The sequence below is a fragment of the Salmo trutta genome, chromosome 20 (genome assembly GCF_901001165.1).
Source record: "Salmo trutta chromosome 20, fSalTru1.1, whole genome shotgun sequence".
Lineage (NCBI taxonomy): Eukaryota > Metazoa > Chordata > Actinopteri > Salmoniformes > Salmonidae > Salmo > Salmo trutta.
In genome coordinates this window covers 414,104-428,449 of record NC_042976.1, presented here as the reverse complement: position 1 = coordinate 428,449, position 14,346 = coordinate 414,104, and the positions used below count along the sequence as shown (strand labels likewise).

The following is a 14,346-nucleotide window of genomic DNA, read 5'->3' as shown; positions in this document are numbered from 1 at the left end:
AACAGTTGAGCCAGCTTGGACCTAGAGTGGGGAGAACAAGTATTTGATACACTGCCGATTTTGCAGGTTTTCCTACTTACAAAGCATGTAGAGGTCTGTAATTTTTATCATAGGTACACTTCAACTGTGAGAGACGTAATCTAAAACAAAAATCCAGAAAATCACATTGTATGATTTTTAAGTAATTAATTTGCATTTTATTGCATGACATAAGTATTTGATACATCAGAAAAGCAGAACTTAATATTCGGTACAGAAACCTTTGTTTGCAATTACAGAGATCATACGTTTCCTGTAGTTCTTGACCAGGTTTGCACACAATGCAGCCACAGAAGGAGTGTTGTATGGTGTTGAAGCTGGTCTGGAGGTTAGTAAACACAGTGTCCAAAGAAGGGCCAGATGTATACAGAATGGTGTCGTCTGCATAGAGGTGGATCAAAGAATCACCAGCAGCAAGAGCGACATCATTGATATATACAGAGAAAAGAGTCGGCCCGAGAATTGAACCCTGTGGTACCCCCATAGAGACTGCCAGAGGTCCGGACAACAGGCCCTCCGATTTGACACACTGCACTCTGTTTGAGAAGTAGTTGGTGAACCAGGCGAGGCAATCATTAGAGAAACCAAGGCTGTTGAGTCTGCCGATAAGAATACGGTGATTGACAGAGTAGAAAGCCTTGGCCAGGTCGATGAAGACGGCTGCACAGTACTGTTTTTTATCGATGGTGGTTATGATATTGTTTAGGACCTTGAGCGTGGCTGAGGTGCACCCGTGACCAGCTCGGAAACCAGATTGCATAGCGGAGAAGGTACGGTGGGATTTGAGATGGTCGGTGATCTGTTTGTTCAATTGGCTTTCGAAGACTTTAGAGAGGCAAGGCAGGATGGATATAGGTCTGTAACAATTTGGGTCTAGAGTGTCTCCCCCTTTGAAGAGGGGGATGACCTCTGCCGCTTTCCAATCTTTACGAATCTCAGACGATACGAAAGAGAGGTTGAACAGGCTAGTAATAGGGGTTGCGACAATGGCGGCGGATAATTTTAGGAAGAGAGGGTCCAGATTGTCTAGCCCGGCTGATTTATTCGTAGTTATGGAAGTTTGTTATTGAGGCACATGAAAGTTCACATGTTCCAGAAGGCATTTCTGCCAAAAAACACAATTTGATGAAAATGTAATTCAGAACCATATCAAGGTCACACTTTAATTCTGTTTTCAGGAGGGGATTTAGTGTCATCAAGGCTTTATGTGGCCAGTGACAAAGGGAAACCGTGGAGCTTTAATATTGGATTTAATAAGTGATTAATTGTTTCTGTTCCAGCTGAGACCATTTGCAACGTCCTGGACTTCAAGAGAGATGCGGGACTGTGGCACGGGGTTCTCACTGTGAGTTTCTCTTCGTACGCTCATTATACATAGTGGTGTAAAGTACTTCAGTAAAACACTAATGTACTACTTAAGTAGTTTTTTGGGCTATCTGTACTTTACTATATATATTTGTACATTCCCAAAGAAAATAATGTACTTTTTACTCCATGCATTTTCCATGACACCCAAATGTACTCGTTACATTTTGAATTCTTAGCAGGACGGGAAAATTGTCAAATTCACACACTTCACAAATTCACACAATCAAGAGAACATCCCTTGTCATCCCTACTGCCTTTGATCTGGTGGACTCACTAAACACATTATTCATTGGTAAAGGTGTCTGAGTGTTGGAGTGCGCCCCTGGCTATCCCTACATTTTATAAACAAGATAATGGTGCCGTCTGGTTTGCTTAATAGAACACATTTTAAATTATTTATACTCATACATTTACTTTTGATACTTAAGTATATTTAAAACCAAATACTTTTAGACTTTAACTCAAGTAGTATTTTACTGGGTGACATTCACTTTTACTTCTGTATGACTGTTGGGTACTTTTTCAACCACTATACATAGACTACACACCGCACACACACACACGCACACACACGCACGCACGCACGCACGCACATACACGCCTGGGTTTGAAATGCTAGCTGGTACTGTTCAGACTAAAGTTGTGTGACATGACTTGTATTGTCAGTGTTCTCCTGACATGGTGTGTGATGGACACTGCAGAGACTAACCAGGTAAATACTGTCCTACTGTCCCTGTGTTCACCACCATGTTGCTGCTTCCTGGCAGAGTGTGATGACCAGGATGCACGTGATCAGCATCCCCTACTCCCTGATGAAGGTCAACCCTCTCTCCTGGATTCAGAAGGTTCACACTTACAAAGGTGAGGAGGGGTCAAGGTTCACACAAAAGGTGAGGAGGGGTCCAGGTTCACACTTATAAAGGTGAGGAGGGGTCCAGGTGTTCACACTTATAAAGGTGAGGAGGGGTCCAGGTTCACACTTATAAAGGTGAGGAGGGGTCAAGGTTCACACAAAAGGTGAGGAGGGGTCCAGGTTCACACTTACAAAGGTGAGGAGGGGTCCAGGTTCTGCTCAATGTGGTGTCTTTAGACAGTGTCTGTCTTGGTCACTATGGTCAGTGAGTGAGTCTTCTCTTATTGTCTATCCTGCTGTGATTGGCTGAGCGCTGTGTGAGGCTCATTGTGATTGGCTGAGCGCTGTGTGAGGCTCGTTGTGATTGGCTAAACACTGTGTCTCTGTAGCGCGTGTAGCTGTGGTGAAGTCCAGAGACATGCACTGGTCCCTGTTGGCCCAGAGAGACCAGAGAGACGTCAGCCTGAGCTCTCTGAGGATGCTCATAGTAACTGATGGAGCTAACCCCTGTAAGTCTAACTACTACATCTACTGTACACAATACATACTGATGGAGCTAACCCCTGTAAGTCTAACTACTACATCTACTGTACACAATACATACTGATGGAGCTAAGCCCTGTAAGTCTAACTACTACATCTACTGTACACAACACATACTGATGGAGCTAACCCCTGTAAGTCTAACTACTACATCTACTGTACACAATACATACTGATGGAGCTAACCCCTGTAAGTCTAACTACTACATCATCTACTGTACACAATACATACTGATGGAGCTAACCCCTGTAAGTCTAAATACTACATCTACTGTACACAGTACTGTACACAATACATACCGATGGAGCTAACCCCTGTAAGTCTAAACACTACTACATCTACTGTACACAATGCATACTGATGGAGCTAACCCCTGTAAGTCTAAATACTACATCTACTGTACACAGTACTGTACACAATGCATACTGATGGAGCTAACCCCTGTAAGTCTAAATACTACAACATCTACTGTACACAATACATACTGATGGAGCTAACCCCTGTAAGTCTAACTACTACATCATCTACTGTACACAATACATACTGATGGAGCTAACCCCTGTAAGTCTAACTACTACATCATCTACTGTACACAATACATACTGATGGAGCTAACCCCTGTAAGTCTAACTACTACATCATCTACTGTACACAATACATACTGATGGAGCTAACCCCTGTAAGTCTAACTACTACATCATCTACTGTACACAATACATACTGATGGAGCTAACCCCTGTAAGTCTAAATACTACATCTACTGTACACAGTACTGTACACAATACATACTGATGGAGCTAACCCCTGTAAGTCTAACTACTACATCATCTACTGTACACAATACATACTGATGGAGCTAACTGCCTGTACATACTATACTGCCAGTACACACTATACTGCCAGTACACACTGCCTGTACATACTATACTGCCAGTACATACTATACTGCCAGTACATACTGCCTGTACATACTATACTGCCAGTACACACTGCCTGTACATACTATACTGTCAGTACACACTGCCTGTACATACTATACTGCCAGTACATACTGCCTGTACATACTATACTGCCAGTACACATTGCCTGTACATACTATACTGCCAGTACACACTGCCTGTACATACTATACTGCCAGTACATACTGCCTGTACATACTATACTGCCAGTACACACTGCCTGTACATACTATACTGCCAGTACACACTGCCTGTACATACTATACTGCCAGTACATACTGCCTGTACATACTATACTGCCAGTACACATTGCCTGTACATACTATACTGCCAGTACACACTGCCTGTACATACTATACTGCCAGTACATACTGCCAGTACATACTATACTGCCAGTACTATACTGCCTGTACATACTATACTGCCAGTACACACTGCCTGTACATACTATACTGCCAGTACATACTGCCTGTACATACTTTCCTGCCAGTACATACTGCCAGTACATACTATACTGCCAGTACGTACTGCCAGTACACACTATACTGCCAGTACTATACTGCCTGTACATACTATACTGCCAGTACATACTGCCAGTACACACTATACTGCCAGTACATACTGCCTGTACATACTATACTGCCAGTACACACTGCCTGTGCGTACTATACTGCCAGTACATACTATACTACCAGTATACACTATACTGCCAGTACTATACTGCCAGTACATACTATACTGCCAGTACACACTGCCTGTGTACTATACTGCCAGTACACACTATACTGCCAGTACTATACTGCCAGTACATACTATACTACCAGTACATACTATACTGCCAGTACATACTACACTGCCAGTACTATACTGCCAGTACATACTATACTGCCAGTACATACTATACTGCCAGTACATACTGCCAGTACATACTGCCAGTACACGCTATACTGCCAGTACTATACTGCCAGTACACGCTATACTGCCAGTACTATACTGCCAGTACACACGGTTACTGAGCTCTGTAAGTCTTGACACTATAACATACTGTATCACAAAGACTTAGTTCCCACGCCTCAGGACTGATCTGATGTGTCTGTGAACAGGGTCGATATCCTCGTGTGACGCCTTCCTGAACGTGTTCCAGGCACGAGGGCTACGTCCTGAGGTGATCTGTCCATGTGCCAGCTCTGCTGAGGGCATGACGGTCGCCATCCGAAGGTACGCCGAGCTGTATGAAAACCAACATGCTGTTACATCAGACAGAGAATCCTCCTTGACCTAATCCACATTTTTTTTATTTTTTTTTATTTGACCTTTATTTAACAAGGCAAGTCACCGGGGAACAGTGGGTTAACTGCCTTGTTCAGGGGCAGAACGACAGATTTTTACCTTGTCAGCTCAGGGATTCGATCTAGCAACCTTTCGGTTACTAGTCCAACGCTCTAACCACTAGGCTACCTGCTGGTTACTGGCCCAACGATCTAACCACTAGGCTACCTGCTGGTTACTGGCCCAACGCTCTAACCACTAGGCTACCCTGCTGGTTACTGGCCCAACGCTCTAACCACTAGGCTACCTGCTGGTTACTGGCCCAACGCTCTAACCACTAGACTACCTGCTGGTTACTGGCCCAACGCTCTAACCACTAGGCTACCCTGCTGGTTACTGGTCCAACGCTCTAACCACTAGGCTACCTGCTGGTTACTGGCCCAACGCTCTAACCACTAGGCTACCTGCTGGTTACTGGTCCAACGCTCTAACCACTAGACTACCTGCTGGTTACTGGTCCAACGCTCTAACCACTAGACTACCTGCTGGTTACTGGTCCAACGCTCTAACCACTAGGCCACCTGCTGGTTACTGGTCCAACGCTCTAACCACTAGGCTACCTGCTGGTTACTGGCCCAACGCTCTAACCACTAGGCTACCTGCTGGTTACTGGCCCAACGCTCTAACCACTAGGCTACCTGCTGGTTACTGGCCCAACGCTCTAACCACTAGGCTACCTGCTGGTTACTGGCCCAACGCTCTAACCACTAGGCTACCTGCTGGTTACTGGCCCAACGCTCTAACCACTAGCCTACCTGCTGGTTACTGGCCCAACGCTCTAACCACTAGGCTACCTGCTGGTTACTGGCCCAACGCTCTAACCACTAGGCTACCTGCTGGTTACTGGCCCAACGCTCTAACCACTAGCCTACCTGCTGGTTACTGGCCCAACGCTCTAACCACTAGGCTACCTGCTGGTTACTGGCCCAACGCTCTAACCACTAGCCTACCTGCTGGTTACTGGCCCAACGCTCCAACCACTAGGCTACCTGCTGGCTACTGGCCCAACGCTCTAACCACTAGGCTACCTGCTGGTTACTGGCTCAACGCTCTAACCACTAGGCTACCTGCTGGTTACTGGCCCAACGCTCTAACCACTAGGCTACCTGCTGGTTACTGGCCCAACGCTCTAACCACTAGGCTACCTGCTGGTTACTGGCCCAACGCTCTAACCACTAGGCTACCTGCTGGTTACTGGCCCAACGCTCTAACCACTAGGCTACCTGCTGGTTACTGGCCCAACGCTCTAACCACTAGGCTACCTGCTGGTTACTGGCCCAACGCTCTAACCACTAGGCTACCTGCTGGTTACTGGCCCAACGCTCTAACCACTAGGCTACCTGCTGGTTACTGGCCCAACGCTCTAACCACTAGCCTACCTGCTGGTTACTGGCCCAACGCTCTAACCACTAGGCTACCTGCTGGTTACTGGTCCAACGCTCTAACCACTAGGCTACCTGCTGGTTACTGGCCCAACGCTCTAACCACTAGCCTACCTGCTGGTTACTGGCCCAACGCTCTAACCACTAGGTTACCTGCTGGTTACTGGCCCAACGCTCTAACCACTAGGCTACCTGCTGGTTACTGGCCCAACGCTCTAACCACTAGCCTACCTGCTGGTTACTGGCCCAACGCTCTAACCACTAGGCTACCTGCTAGCTACTGGCCCAACGCTCTAACCACTAGGCTACCTGCTGGTTACTGGCCCAACGCTCTAACCACTAGGCTACCTGCTGGTTACTGGCCCAACGCTCTAACCACTAGGCTACCTGCTGGTTACTGGCCCAACGCTCTAACCACTAGGCTACCTGCTGGTTACTGGCCCAACGCTCTAACCACAAGGCTACCTGCTGGTTACTGGCCCAACGCTCTAACCGCTAGGCTACCTGCTGGTTACTGGCCCAACGCTCTAACCGCTAGGCTACCTGCTGGTTACTGGCCCAACGCTCTAACCACTAGCCTACCTGCTGGTTACTGGCCCAACGCTCTAACCACTAGGCTACCTGCTGGTTACTGGTCCAACGCTCTAACCACTAGGCTACCTGCTGGTTACTGGCCCAACGCTCTAACCACTAGCCTACCTGCTGGTTACTGGCCCAACGCTCTAACCACTAGGTTACCTGCTGGTTACTGGCCCAACGCTCTAACCACTAGGCTACCTGCTGGTTACTGGCCCAACGCTCTAACCACTAGGCTACCTGCTGGTTACTGGCCCAACGCTCTAACCACTAGGCTACCTGCTGGTTACTGGTCCAACGCTCTAACCACTAGCCTACCTGCCGCCCCTTGTTGTTACAACCTGAATTCAAAGTGGATCAAATATTTTTTTTCTCACCCTACAAACAATAACATTTAATGACAAAGTGAAAACATGTTTTTAGACATTTTTGCTAATATATTGAAAATGAAAACACAGAAATATCTAATTTACATAAGTATTCCCACCTCTGATTTCACCATGAGGCCAATGGTGACTTTAAAACGGTTTAATGGCTGTGATAGAAAACAGAGGATGGATCAACAACATTGTAGTTACTCCACAATACTAACCTGAAGGACAGAGTGAAAAGAACGAAGCTTTGCATCAAGTCAGTAAAGTAATACTGAAAAAAAAAATGTCATGAATACAAAGTATTATGTTTGGACAATCCAATACCACACATTACTGAGTACCACTCTTCATATTTTCCAACTTAGTGGTGGCTGCATCATGTTATGGGTATCCTTGTAATTGTTAAGTACTGGGGAGTTTTTCAGGATACATTTTATTACAGAATATAGAGTGACGTGACGTGACTATCATGAAGGTGGTGACTGCTATTTATCGAATAATTACCTACTACGTTTAATTATTTCTCGATTAAATGAATCATGTAACAATGAACTCATTAGAAATGTGGGTAAGTCTCTGATTGTTGACAAGATGTCACTCTGTCCTTCTTAGTTGTCTGTTTACGTGCACTCGTTCTGGAAGAGTGGTCTCCTGATCAGCCGTGTTGATGATCCCAGAGTGGTCTCCTGATCAGCCGTGTTGATGATCCCCAGAGTGGTCTCCTAATCAGCCGTGTTGATGACCCCCAGAGTGGTCTCCTAATCAGCCGTGTTGATGACCCCCAGAGTGGTCTCCTAATCAGCCGTGTTGATGATCCCAGAGTGGTCTCCTAATCAGCCGTGTTGATGACCCCCAGAGTGGTCTCCTGATCAGCCGTGTTGATGATCCCAGAGTGGTCTCCTGAAGACGGCTGATCAGCCGTGTTGATGATCCCAGAGTGGTCTCCTGAGGACGGCTAATCAGCCGTGTTGATGACCCCAGAGTGGTCTCCTGAGGACGGCTAATCAGCCGTGTTGATGATCCCCAGAGTGGTCTCCTGAGGACGGCTAATCAGCCGTGTTGATGATCCCAGAGTGGTCTCCTGAGGACGGCTAATCAGCCGTGTTGATGATCCCAGAGTGGTCTCCTGATCAGCCGTGTTGATGATCCCAGAGTGGTCTCCTGAGGACGGCTAATCAGCCGTGTTGATGATCCCAGAGTGGTGATGAGAGCAGTGTAGGCAACGATGATTTGGAGAGAATAACCGGATGGTCCTGCTTAAATTGACCTTCTAAGACACAGTACTTAGAACAGCTACTCAACCGTAACATTTATTGTTAAGAGGTTCCTTTGTCTTCGACCTCGTGTTGCGTTTTGGGGTTGTGAATAATTGTAGACCTCAGCTGCAGCGCGTTGTCATTCTAGTCTGATAGGTTAATTCTTAACTCAAACGCTTTATGCCCTCGGGTCAAAAGGGGTGTTTACGTCACACTGACACGCTCTCTGGGTTCCCTGGGCTAGTTACGAGGCAAGATATCAACATTTACTCTCTCATTAGAGAACTAAAAATACAATGTTATCGTCACAAAAACATTCTCTTTATCCTGGATATTTTCTACACAACGTAAAGGATGTAAACATGATTCACGTTGTGAAAGACCAAGTTACAATGTTTTTGTTACAACGTCGTCATTCAACTTTTAATGACATCACAAAATAAACATTCATCTTTCACGTTCTTTATCTCATCATTACCAACATTCGAAGGATGAAATATATTGTCCTGGTGACCATTGTTTGATGTTGTAGTTTTGGGCTGTAAACTCTTCATAAGGCACACAGACATTCCGATCACCCAAACTAGGCACCAAAAGGAATCGTCTGCTGCCTATGGTTTACGATCGAGTAAGGTGTTGTAAAACCCCCACATCCATCCCTCTTCCCCTCTGCGGGAGAGAGAGAGCTGATCCACTGGATCCTTTTGGATCCTCACAGGAGAGTCATGACAGGAGCTAAGCACAGGCAAAATCCAAGAGGAAAACCTGGTTTTCTGCTTTCCACCAGACACTGGGACATGAATTCCCCTTTCAGCAGGACAATAATCTAAAACACAAGGCCAAATATACACTGGGGTTGCTTACCAAGAAGACAGTGAATGTTCCTGGCTGAGTTACAGTTTGGACTAAAATCTACTGCGAGACCAGAAAATGGCTGTCTAGCGATGATCAACAACCAATTTGAAAGAGCTTGAAAAATTTGAAAAGAATAATAGGAAAATGTTGCCAAATCCAGGTGTGGAAAGCTCTTAGAGACCTCCCTAGAAAGACTCACAGCTATAATCACTGTCAAAGGTGCTTCTTCAAAGTATTCACTCAGGGTTTAAATCAAATCAAATTGTATTTGTTTAATGCGCCGAATACAACAGGTGTAGACCTTACAGTGAAATGCTGAATACAACAGGTGTAGTAGACCTTACAGTGAAATGCTGAATACAACAGGTGTAGTAGACCTCACAGTGAAATGCTGAATACAACAGGTGTAGTAGACCTCACAGTGAAATGCTGAATACAACAGGTGTAGTAGACCTCACAGTGAAATGCTGAATACAACAGGTGTAGTAGACCTCACAGTGAAATGCTGAATACAACAGGTGTAGTAGACCTCACAGTGAAATGCTGAATACAACAGGTGTAGTAGACCTTACAGTGAAATGCTGAATACAACAGGTGTAGTAGACCTTACAGTGAAATGCTGAATACAACAGGTGTAGTAGACCTCACAGTGAAATGCTGAATACAACAGGTGTAGTAGACCTTACAGTGAAATGCTGAATACAACAGGTGTAGTAGACCTCACAGTGAAATGCTGAATACAACAGGTGTAGTAGACCTTATAGTGAAATGCTGAATACAACAGGTGTAGACCTTACAGTGAACTGCTACTTACAAGCCCTTAACCAACAATACAGTTGTATTGAAATACAAAAAAAAAAAAGTAAGAGATAAGAATAACATGATTAAAGAGCAGCAGGAAATAACAGTAGCGTGGCTATATACAGGGTATTACGGTACAGAGTCAATGTGGAGGCTATATACAGGGTGTTACGGTACAGAGTCAACGTGGAGGCTATATACAGGGGGTACCGGTACAGAGTCAATGTGGAGGCTATATACAGGGTATTACGGTACAGAGTCAATGTGGAGGCTATATACAGGGTATTACGGTACAGAGTCAATGTGGAGGCTATATACAGGGTATTACGGTACAGAGTCAATGTGGAGGCTATATACAGGGTGTTACGGTACAGAGTCAATGTGGAGGCTATATACAGGGTGTTACGGTACAGAGTCAATGTGGAGGCTATATACAGGGTATTATGGCACAGAGTCAATGTGGAGGCTATATACAGGGTATTATGGCACAGAGTCAATGTGGAGGCTATATACAGGGTGTTACGGTACAGAGTCAATGTGGAGGCTATATACAGGGTGTTACGGTACAGAGTCAATGTGGAGGCTATATACAGGGGGCACCGGTACCGAGTCAATGTGGAGGCTATATACAGGGTATTATGGCACAGAGTCAATGTGGAGGCTATATACAGGGTATTATGGCACAGAGTCAATGTGGAGGCTATATACAGGGTATTATGGCACAGAGTCAATGTGGAGGCTATATACAGGGTATTATGGCACAGAGTCAATGTGGAGGCTATATACAGGGTGTTACGGTACAGAGTCAATGTGGAGGCTATATACAGGGTGTTATGGTACAGAGTCAATGTGGAGGCTATATACAGGGTGTTACGGTACAGAGTCAATGTGGAGGCTATATACAGGGTGTTACGGTACAGAGTCAATGTGGAGGCTATATACAGGGTGTTACGGTACAGAGTCAATGTGGAGGCTATATACAGGGTGTTACGGTACAGAGTCAATGTGGAGGCTATATACAGGGGGCACCGGTACAGAGTCAATGTGGAGGCTATATACAGGGTATTATGGCACAGAGTCAATGTGGAGGCTATATACAGGGTATTATGGCACAGAGTCAATGTGGAGGCTATATACAGGGTGTTACGGTACAGAGTCAATTTGGAGGCTATATACAGGGTATTATGGTACAGAGTCAATGTGGAGGCTATATACAGGGTGTTACGGTACAGAGTCAATGTGGAGGCTATATACAGGGTATTACGGTACAGAGTCAATGTGGAGGCTATATACAGGGTGTTACGGTACAGAGTCAATGTGGAGGCTATATACAGGGGGTACCGGTACAGAGTCAATGTGGAGGCTATATACAGGGGGCACCGGTACAGAGTCAATGTGGAGGCTATATACAGGGGGTACCGGTACAGAGTCAATGTGGAGGCTATATACAGGGGGTACCGGTACAGAGTCAATGTGGAGGCTATATACAGGGGGGTACCGGTACAGAGTCAATGTGGAGGCTATATACAGGGGGGTACCGGTACAGAGTCAATGTGGAGGCTATATACAGGGGGCACCGTTGTCGAGGTAATTGAGGTAATGTACATGTAGGTAGAGTTATTAAAGTGACTATGCATAGATAGTAACAGAGAGTAGCAGCAGTGTGGAGGGGGGGGGCAATGCAAATAGTCTGGGTAGGCATTTGATTAGTTGTTCAGGAGTCTTATGGCTTGGGGGGGTAGAAGCAATTTAGGAGCCTCTTGGACCTAGACTTGGTGCACTGGTACCGCTTGCCGTGTGGTAGCAGAGAGAACAGTCTATGACTAAGGTGGCTGGAGTCTTTGACAATTTTATAGGGCCTTCCTCTGACACCGCCTGGTTTAGAGGTCCTGGATGGCAGGAAGCTTGGCTCCGGTGATGTACTGGGCCGTACGCACTACCAACTCTAGTGTCTTGCGGTCGGAGGCCGAGCAGTAGCCATACCAGGCAGTGATGCAACCAGTCAGGATGCTCTCGAGGGTGCAGCTGTAGAACCTTTTGAGGATCTGAGGACCCATGCCAAATCTTTTCAGTCTCTTGAGGGGGAATAGGTTTTGTCGTGCCCTCTTCCCTGTATATAAATGTAAATACTGTGAGATATTTCTGTATGTAAATTCTTAAAAACATGTTTTCACTTTGTCATTCTAGGGTATTGTGTGTAGATGGGTGAGAAAAACAAACAATTTAATCCATTTTGAATTCAGGTTGTAACACAACAGAATGTGCAGTAAGTCAAGGGGTATGAATACTTTCTGAAGGCACTATCTGTGTCTGTTTCCCCTCCAGAGTCAGTTGTCCCTCCACCAGGGAAGGCAGTTCTGTTAGTTTACCTATATAACCATACTGTATATAAATGTTGGTTCCTCAGACCTCCGGAGTCGGGCGTCCCTCCACCAGGGAAGGCGGTTCTGTCCATGAGTGGTCTGAGCCACAGTGTGATCCGGGTTGACACCGAGGAGAAGCTCTCTGTCCTCACAGTGCAGGACGTGGGCCAGGTCATGCCAGGCGGTACGTCCAGCTAGTACACATTCCACAGCTCATACCAGGCGGTACATCCAGCTAGTACACATTCTACAGCTCATACCAGGCGGTACATCCAGCTAGTACACATTCCACAGCTCATACCAGGCGGTACATCCAGCTAGTACACATTCCACAGCTCATACCAGGCGGTACATCCAGCTAGTACAAATTCTACAGCTCATACCAGGCGGTACGTCCAGCTAGTACACATTCCACAGCTCATTCTACAGTTCAGCCCGTTCAGCAGGTAAAGCACGTTCAGCAGGTAAAGCACGTTCAGCAGGTAAAGCACGTTCAGCAGGTAAAGCACGTTCAGCAGGTAAAGCCAGATAAGTTGTCTCCGGTAGCTTACTTTTATTAAAGAACAGCCCGTAACAGGGGAAAACCTAAAGAACAGCCTGTAACAGGGAGGAACCCTAAAGAACAGCCTGTAACAGGGGGAAATCTAAAGAACAGCCTGTAACAGGGGAAAACCTAAAGAACAGCCTGTAACAGGGAGGAACCCTAAAGAACAGCCTGTAACAGGGAGGAACCCTAAAGAACAGCCTGTAACAGGGAGGAACCCTAAAGAACAGCCTGTAACAGGGGAAAACCTAAAGAACAGCCTGTAACAGGGGAAAACCTAAAGAACAGCCTGTAACAGGGGGAAACCTAAAGAACAGCCTGTAACAGGGGAAAACCGAAAGAACAGCCTGTAACAGTGGGGAAACCTAAAGAACAGCCTGTAACAGGGGAAAACCGAAAGAACAGCCTGTAACAGGGGGGAAACCGAAAGAACAGCCTGTAACAAGGAGGAAACCTAAAGAACAGCCTGTAACAGGGGAAACCTAAAGAACAGCCTGTAACAGGGGAAAACCGAAAGAACAGCCTGTAACAGGGGAAAACCGAAAGAACAGCCTGTAACAGGGGGAAACCTAAAGAACAGCCTGTAACAGGGGGGAAACCTAAAGAACAGCCTGTAACAGGGGAAAACCTAAAGAACAGCCTGTAACAGGGGGAAACCTAAAGAACAGCCTGTAACAGGGGGAAACCGAAAGAACAGCCTGTAACAGGGGAAACCTAAAGAACAGCCCGTAACAGGGGGAAACCTAAAGAACAGCCTGTAACAGGGGGAAACCGAAAGAACAGCCTGTAACAGGGAGGAAACCTAAAGAACAGCCTGTAACAGGGGAAAACCTAAAGAACAGCCTGTAACAGGGGAAAACCTAAAGAACAGCCCGTAACGGGGGAAACCTAAAGAACAGCCCGTAACGGGGAAAACCTAAAGAACAGCCTGTAACAGGGGAAACCCTAAAGAACAGCCTGTAACAGGGGAAAACCTAAAGAACAGCCTGTAACAGGGGAAAACCTAAAGAACAGCCTGTAACAGGGGAAACCCTAAAGAACAGCCTGTAACAGGGAGGAACCCTAAAGAACAGCCTGTAACAGGGGGAAACCCTAAAGAACAG

General features: G+C 46.1%; 1 protein-coding gene across 2 annotated transcripts in view; it reads left to right on the top strand.

Moving 5' to 3' along the window:
* dip2a (disco-interacting protein 2 homolog A) overlaps positions 1-14,346 on the top strand; it is a 289,945-nt gene that overhangs the window by 216,965 nt on the left and 58,634 nt on the right. For both annotated transcript variants that reach the window (XM_029701943.1, XM_029701944.1), the window contains exons 13-17: positions 1,320-1,384; positions 2,175-2,268; positions 2,650-2,769; positions 4,867-4,981; positions 12,744-12,883. In XM_029701943.1, coding sequence (XP_029557803.1) covers positions 1,320-1,384; positions 2,175-2,268; positions 2,650-2,769; positions 4,867-4,981; positions 12,744-12,883 — 534 coding nt within the window. The remainder of the gene's footprint in view (positions 1-1,319; positions 1,385-2,174; positions 2,269-2,649; positions 2,770-4,866; positions 4,982-12,743; positions 12,884-14,346) is intronic.